This window comes from Artemia franciscana, chromosome 4, assembly GCF_032884065.1.
Source record: "Artemia franciscana chromosome 4, ASM3288406v1, whole genome shotgun sequence".
Lineage (NCBI taxonomy): Eukaryota > Metazoa > Arthropoda > Branchiopoda > Anostraca > Artemiidae > Artemia > Artemia franciscana.
In genome coordinates, this window is record NC_088866.1 from 13,770,954 (window position 1) to 13,779,365 (window position 8,412).

Consider the following 8,412-nt stretch of genomic DNA (forward strand, 5'->3'; position numbering starts at 1 on the left):
AAAACGGAGCGGCAAAAACGTTTGGGCCTAGGAGCGCCAAAGCTTTAAATCCGGCCCTGATCAAATCTTGTAAATGAATTAAAGAAATGCCACGAATGATACAACTAGAAAAAGAATAACCCATTACGACTAACTAGAAATAAGCAGTTCACATTTATATTAAGGAACGAAGACTCTAAGGGTCATTCTTAAAGATATTAAATAAATTAAAAAAAAGTTTTTTTCAACTAAAAGTAAGAAGTAACATAAAAACTTAAAACGAACAGAAATTATTACGTATATGAGGGGATTGCTCCTCCTCAACACCTCACACTTTACGCTAAAGTTTTTTAGTACTTAAAAAAAGCTTCTTATTGGTCTAATTAAACGAACATAGTGTTTTAGGAGTCGTTCTTAAAGAATTGGGACATGATTCAATCTTTAGCGTAAAGACCGAAGCATTGAGAAGGAGAAATCCCCCTCATATACATAATTTCCGTTCGTTTTAAGTTTTTATGTTGCTCCTCACTTTCGGTTGAAAGAACTTGTTTTTTTTTTTTAATTCAATTTCTGATTATTTTTAAACGATTCCAGGAAATCTGGCTACAGTTCCACGAAAAAATCCCTCCTCCCCGTGGATTTATTCTCAAGACAATTCAATGCTGGTGAAATTTTAACCCGGACAATTACCCTTAACATCTCCGCGCGTAAAATTGAGTTGGAAATGAGAAAGAAAGACATAAGAAGAATTTCGTATAGGTCCCTCCCCATGGAAAATTATACACGTGGAAAATCCTATATTTAGAAAGTTTGCCCTCCCCCCGAAAAATGTATGCTACTTCCCAATAACAAACAGGTTATTTTACCTAAACAATGGGCAGATTTTGTAACTGAAAGACCTTTCCCCAGGGGCTTTGGAGGGGGGTGGGGGTTGTGATATCCCCAAAGGCATGAATAATTGACCTTTCAACTATGCTGAACTAAACGGTTAACTTAGAATTTCGACCGGACGATTTTGAGAAAAAAGGGGCGTGGGAATTCAGAGTTTTATTCACCAGTAAATACAAAATGGAAATACAATACTTTCATTCCCCCTCGAAAGGCTCCATGGCCAGGGATACAAGGGGGATACAACAATATACAATATAAGCAACAACAAAAAAAGAGAACAAAAACAGATGCCTGGCTGCCACTCAGTTTTGTTGGTCGCTGAAAAAGGGCACCAGGACTTTCAATTTCCGTTCAAACAAGCCCTGTCACAATATCCTAGGGCCACTGAGTCGCTACAATTACCCCTGGGAAAAAAAAACAAACAAAAAAACAAATAAACACACATCTGTGATCTTCCTTCTAGCAAAAAAATACAAAAGTGATACGTTGAATCTGACGGTGTGATTTTCATTAAGATTCTATGAATTTTATGGGGTTTCCTCCTTTTTTTGCAAAAATCAGGCAAATTTTCTCAGGCTAGTAGCCTTTCATGGGTAAGATTAAACTTATTAAAATTTTCGTATTTAAAATCAGTATAAAAACTTAATTATTTCAAATATCTATTGGTATCAAAATTCTGTTTTTTAGAGTTTCGGTTACTATGGAGCCGGGTCCCTCCTTACTTACAATTCGTTACCACGAACTGTTTGATAGAAAGCTGAATTAAGTCATTTCAAGATTAGAATGTGTTAACATTGTTTATTTGAGTCTTCTTTTCGGCCATTTTCTGAACGTTTTTCTTGGAAGGCTTTCTTTAGAGTGAAAATTATAACTAAGAAGAATGGTTGGTTGGGGCTTAGTCAACAAGTATACTATATTGGGGAAAATTTGAAGGAAAATTAAAAGGAAAAAATTAAAAACACTTTTCTTAGTTAACTTTATTGAAGCTATTTATGTGTTTGTACATTGTATCCTATTCAATGAAATAATAGCCCAATAGCTTAAGATAAGCCACGCGACTTTTACCACTTCAACTATTTATGTACCAAAGTGAAAATGTAATAGCATGGTTTAAAAAGCTAACACAACATAATAAGTTGTATTTAACTTTGAATTAAATTATCAAATAGTAATCGAAATTGTTGACTTAATTACTGAGAGGGGTTTCGAGCCTGTTTCACCCAAAGCCTCATGATTTTTTAGATCGTCCAATATTGTCCGTCCAATATTGTCCATATAAGTAACCTGTTTTTTGCTGTTTCTATAAATTTGCTTTTCCAGTGGAACAAATTATTTGCATACATTTTATGATCCTCAGATTATTGTCACATGTACTTTCTTCTTTTAAATTTTTAAAATAAAATAATTTTTATATTTTCACAATGAAAGTTTATTGATAAAAAGTTTCACCTCATTCTTCAACGCTTATCTAAATAATGGGAAGTGAATCACAAATCTGAATCACAATTGCTCATAAATTCAGTCCGCTACATAGGTAATTATTATCAAGAAACCACCACATCACTGAACCAAGAAACCAGAAAAATGAAATCTTGGACAATTTCTAGACATTTTTGTCTCACGCCTTTAATAGAAAATCTATCATTTAAAGAAAATGTCAATGCACCAATCGTATTTGGCGAGTGTTACAGTTGTAGTTTACCTTTCGTCCAAAAACCGCTGCCTTCCTGTCATTAACATCCTGCCTTTAAAAAATTAGATTTTAGTGAGCTGTATGTTTAGTATTGAGGTCAGGGTTTGTGCTCGTTTTTAACTTTAAAGTTGATTGTTGTTGATGACGCAATGCAATATATTTTACTGACAGTTCTATTTTGCACTGGATCTTTCTGAAATCTTTTAAATGTTTGATTATAATTTAAAATTCAAATGTATAGTGATAGAGTGGCTAGAGGTTACGACTCCCCCAATTTCTTGACTATAGCAACAATAATGACTTATCTACCCCCCTGTCCTATATCTCAGTCCTCGGGGTTTCCGATATTATTTGGGTACAACTGCCCTTTGTACGCATTGATTGTGCATCTACTAATTGTTGTTTATAAGCGTTAAATTCAAAATTTAAAATGGCCACACAAGATGTTACCAGAAAAGCTATGCAGGCCAAAAAGTATATCCTGACCTAAGATCGTCCTTAAAAAATTTAAAAAAAAAATTCAAGGCTTCTACCCAGTGGAAGATAATTCAATCCAGCCCCCTAAATCTTCTCTTTTCTGAATCATGCTGCAATTTAGTTTTGTAGGGTCAAAAACATACTTAATCGCTAACTCAGTATCGGATTGGGCATTCTTGTCGTTTTTTTTTTTGCCAGCTTTACAAGAGAAACTCGTATAAAACAGATTTAGCAAGTGGCAAAAAGACAGGACGAAACATTTGTAAGGTAGACTTAGATACAAACTTGTCCAAGTTGGATATAACCAGTATTGTTATAATTGTGTCTTTTGCTTTTCCTCCCTTACATGGTGATGTTTCTGCGACCCTTAAAACTAGACCGTTTCTTGTCTCTGATCATTCTACGTATTGCCTTCGTAATTATGACAATATTCGGATTCCATTCAGACTATCAGTCACATCAGATTTCAACCCCCCTCATTGCTTGTTAGTATACCTGAAATAATTTAACTGAGTTGGCTAAAAAGTGTCATTCATTTGGTGCCTTTCGAAAGATTTTAAAGCATTTTTGATCTCTGGTTAATTTATTTACATGTTTTGTTTCTTTTTTTCTTTAACGCCCACATACGATGTATGCCTCTTGCCCAATTTGGAATTGTGTACTGTTTTGTTTATTCGGCACGGCAATTTGCTGTGGTTTGGCTTTCGGCGAGTAGTCGGTGGTGGGCAGCTGATTGATATTTTCATTTTTAGTCTTTATGTGTTTTTATTCTTCTCCTTTTTACTTTTGTTTTTTATTAGTTTTTTTTCTACCTGCATTCCCTGCCAGAGCCTTACAGCGGGGGGGGGGGATTCATTGATATTTGATGCTGTATAATTTGTTATGTTAATAAAACTTATCTATCTTATATTTATTTGATATTTCTGCTTCATTGATGACTATCAAACGTTACATTTTGGTACATATTTTGCTCATATTTTGCATTATTGTTCTTGCTGTTCCATGTTAAGATTCGTAAGAATGATGCATTTCTCACTTTTAATCTACTCATATTGCTTTAGCCTATAGACAACTGACTTGTGAACACTTTTTTATGTTGTTTCAACTAACCTTTGCAGTCCCTTACTACAAAAAATCTTTGCAGTCCCTGCAATCTACAAAGTGAACTGTAAACTACCCATCAAGGATGAGGTCCATAGTGTAACTTTTATTACCCATACATATAAAATCAAGCGCTTACAAAGTTTAAACTAAAGAGAGCAACTAAAAACACTTGAAATTTGTATTTTGAATACCTTTATTCATTGACTGAGTCTCAGTTCAAGGGTTTACATGGAAGTCTTTTATAGATGGCGAAGAATTTACAAAATACTAAAAAGGCTATGGAAAAGTGCCAAGTTTAGATGAACATATTTCTGTAACTATTCTGCATTTCTTTAAAAAAATCTAAATTTAGAGCTTACAATTTTTGAGGAATATTTGTCAATATTTTACATAAAATAGCGTTGTGTGATTTTGTAGTGACAAACTGCATGTTTCTTTTCCTTTGATTTACTAACCTTCAATTTATTTTAGATGATGAAGACTGGCATGAACGACAAACTGCTCGCCAGACTCAGTTCCGACCTTACTCAAAAACTCATTTTGATCCAGTTAATGAGGTCTCAGCCAAAAGAGATCAACGCAGCATTTCACCGACTGCAGCACATGAGCGTTTCCAAGATGCAAAAAATAAATTTTTGATGCTTGAAAAGCAACAAAATCCCATTTCTGGACAGAGAACCCCGTCAAAATCAAGGCAAGAAGAATGCGCAAAGGAGCAAAAAGTACAGCGACGGAAAAGCTTTTACGATAGTCCGACGAAGACCGATGAAAATCGTAACCCGACTTTGAAAAGAGCGACTAGTAAATTGACTGATAACGAGCGAGTTGCTTCACATCTACCTAGAAGTTCTAGTTATCAAGAGACTAAAGGCCCACTTCGAAGACCCCGTTTTAATGAAGATTCTGATCCTTGGAATTCCCCAAATTCTATAAAAATAGAAATGGTTGAAAGAAAAGGAAAATACTCTCCTCAATTTTTGTTTCCAGATAAATCAAATGAAAATCTTGCATTACAAACGCGCAATTATGGAAGATCTTTCAACGATTTACGCTCACCCATCGACAGAGAAAACCAAAATTATAAATCTTGTCTTGATCTGAGGCAACTTCCTAAAGATAGAAGATCACTCGCTGCCCCAGAATATAAGAAATCGGATAAATCCAAACGTATGTCCTTAGCTGAAAAGATTGAAAAAGACACCATTGACAGGAAAAACACTCACAAATATGAACTGTCCAACGACAAAAGATTACCAGGATTGGACAGAGAAACTGCGAGAGCATTTGATTACGATTTTAGAGATGATGTTAGACCTATAGAGGGACGTTTCAAACCCACTGATCAAAAGGGTTCTCCATTTCATGATCACAGAAGGGATATGAATCAAAACCGTTTTGAGCGACATCGCCCGGTAAATCCTAGATTCTGATTAATAAGACAAGTGACTTAGGAACTCAATGGATGAATTGTTTAAGGGGAATCATGCAACTTTAATTGCCATTCAACGAGACCGATACGAGCATTGCTTGCGTGACGCTACTGTTCTGAAGGTCAAAGCAACGTTTTTCAGCATAGAAGCAAGAACTAAAACTTACTTTTGTTTAATATTTTCGACAGGAGGCTTTTAAAAGTTATTAAGTTAAAACAAAAATCCAAAATATTCGTAAGCAAAAACCTCCAAAAGGCACGATAATTTATGAAACTTTAACTTAATTCAAAGTATAACATATAACAAAGACGAAAACTGGACAAGTCCTTTTAGTAAAATTCAATTAAAAAGTATAAAATTTAGTTCAAATTAAAATGAAACTTAAATGCAATGATATGATTTACATTTTGTCTCCTTTGATTGAACGCTTGGTTCAATAGAAGAAAATATCTAATAGTTATAGTTTCAAGTTTGGGTAAATATTAGAAGGCTATATATACAATTCTGACAGACCATTCTTGCATATCAATGATAGTTCTGAATTGAGGGAGGGTATTATGTTTTTTCAGTTCAATAATATGATGAAACAAAGATTTCTAAGGATTCGATGTTTTGAATTTTCGTTTCTAAGATATAGGTCTTCGGCGCGCTACACGTGGCTTACGCGCTAATTGTTTCTCTTTAATTAATGAAGATAAGAAAAAGGGCCTGTAAAAACAACACTGTTAAAAAAAAAAATAGTGAAAAACGGCTTCTGGATGGTCCAATTTTTTTTTTACCTAAAAGCGACCAAAACAATAAATTAACCAGTGTAGTTTTATCTCGAATCAACTGGTAGATGTGGCCAATAATACCCTAGTTTGATTAGATTGGAGTCAACTGGATTTAATTTTAAGAGACACGAAGTCTAATTTTCTAATAAGAAGCAATTGATCAAGCAATATGGTGTTCAAAATTAGTTATTACCAACTTCCATAATAAGCTTTCTCAAAAATATATTTTAAATTAATTAATACAAATTTTCAATTAATTAATACAACTAATACAACTGTTACCCCTCTTCATTCAGGAAACAAATTGTCAAAAGTAGGATTTGAATCTTATCTTCATCTCGGTGAGATGAGACTTGCAGATATTATATATCCTTGGTAGAGCTTTAGAACGAAACCTGATCATCTTTCATCCTATTTATATCGTCATGAAAACATGTCACATATAAAAGATGGAACATTTGAAACTTTGTGATTTCTGTGCTTATAGTAAAAGTGATTTAAAAGCGGCTGTAATTTTGTGCTTTTTGCCAATTGAAACGGGGACGGGAACGGAAGCAAATTTCAGCAATTTTTCTCGCAATTCACCTTCTTTTGTGAAGTTTCTTTTTTAAAGGATATCGTAATAAAATTACAAAAGACAGTGTTTTTTTATTCAATAGCTGAATTAGTAAAAAAAAAGCCTGAAAAAAACGAAAGCTACCACAACCCTTTGAAGTTTGTGGGTTGCATGAAACGCGAAGGCTAAGAACGTTGGCCATCCCCAAGTTCAACAGAGTTAGCTTTAAATTAATTGCAAGCAATTATTAGCGATAAGTTGTCAATTAAGCGTAGTTGTTGTGCTTTATTCAAATTGGTTCGAACATCAAAATGAATTTCTTACAAAAAAAGAAAAAATGTATGCAGAAAGAAATTTTGAAATTAACCAACAGTATAGTTAGCTTATATTAGTAGAAAAATATTCGGAAAATTTTCTATATGTAAAGGATAAATTGCAGCTTATTGAGCTCTGAAGCAATAAGCAAAAACATTATTGCAATAGGTTTCAACAAGTTCTTATCAGCACAATTCAGTAATGACAATTAGCTATTGAACGTCGAAATTACAAAAAATCAATTTCAATAAGCATATTGAACTCAGGGTATATTTCATAGGTTTTTCAAATAATTAAAGCTGTGCTTGTGCCGCAAATTATTGGTTTACACTGCAGGCTTCTAAGTTTATTTATTTGGAGAAATACAGAAAAGGAATTAAATCATAGAATATAAGTCCAAAATCCTGAAAATATCATGAAATTATAAAACATTTAAAACCTTGTTTCATTGTACCACAATGCATGATTTAAGATAAATTTTCTGCATGTTTTACTTTTCGTATAAGACCAAGCTATAAAATTAAGAAAACATATAATCATTAACAAAACAAGAAATAGTCTATCCTGAGCGATTGTAGTTAGTGACACCACTGCGTAGCTTACCTTAGGATAAACTAAGCACAGATGGTCCTACTGACTGATACTTAAACAAACCCGCTAGTCATAGAAAAGCCGTTAAAAAAATTTAGAGGCAGTCTCAAAATAAATGCAAACAAATCGAGGCAGAAACTTTAATTGAGGAGATACAATGTGATCTATTTTTCTTTAATTTATCAATGGCTTATCCCTAAACTAAATTTTCCCGCCTTGCTTATTTGAAGTTAAAAGGCTAAAATATGTGAACAAAAACAAGAGTTTGCCTTGAAAATATTAGAGTTTACAAGGTTTAAACAGAGGCTTAATTTGCTATTGGACAGGAGGGGTAACTGCCTCCAAATCCCAGTTTGCCCCCGTTTAATTTTGGTTTCTTGAAAAATGTTGTAAAAACTCAGATAAGAATGCATAATTCAAGCATCCACAGAAACGAGTTAGTTTTCTTTAGTATATCTTTGTCTTTATGGTACTATATAGCTCATTTTTCAGATTTCACTGTCATTTTAGGTTGATTTGAGAAAACTGTCTTCGACTTGCCCCCCCCCCCAGAATTTTGACAAAATTATGCCACAGCGTCTAATCCAGATCTCCCAACCTCAT

At 33.7% G+C, this 8,412-nt stretch overlaps 1 protein-coding gene across 1 annotated transcript in view; it reads left to right on the forward strand.

Moving 5' to 3' along the window:
* The window catches only part of LOC136026025 (uncharacterized), a 68,338-nt gene extending 61,351 nt beyond the window's left edge, over positions 1-6,987 (forward strand). The window contains exon 4 of the mRNA XM_065702182.1: positions 4,616-6,987. Coding sequence (XP_065558254.1) covers positions 4,616-5,574 — 959 coding nt within the window. The 3' untranslated portion in view covers positions 5,575-6,987. The remainder of the gene's footprint in view (positions 1-4,615) is intronic.
* The last annotated feature ends 1,425 nt before the right edge of the window (positions 6,988-8,412 follow it).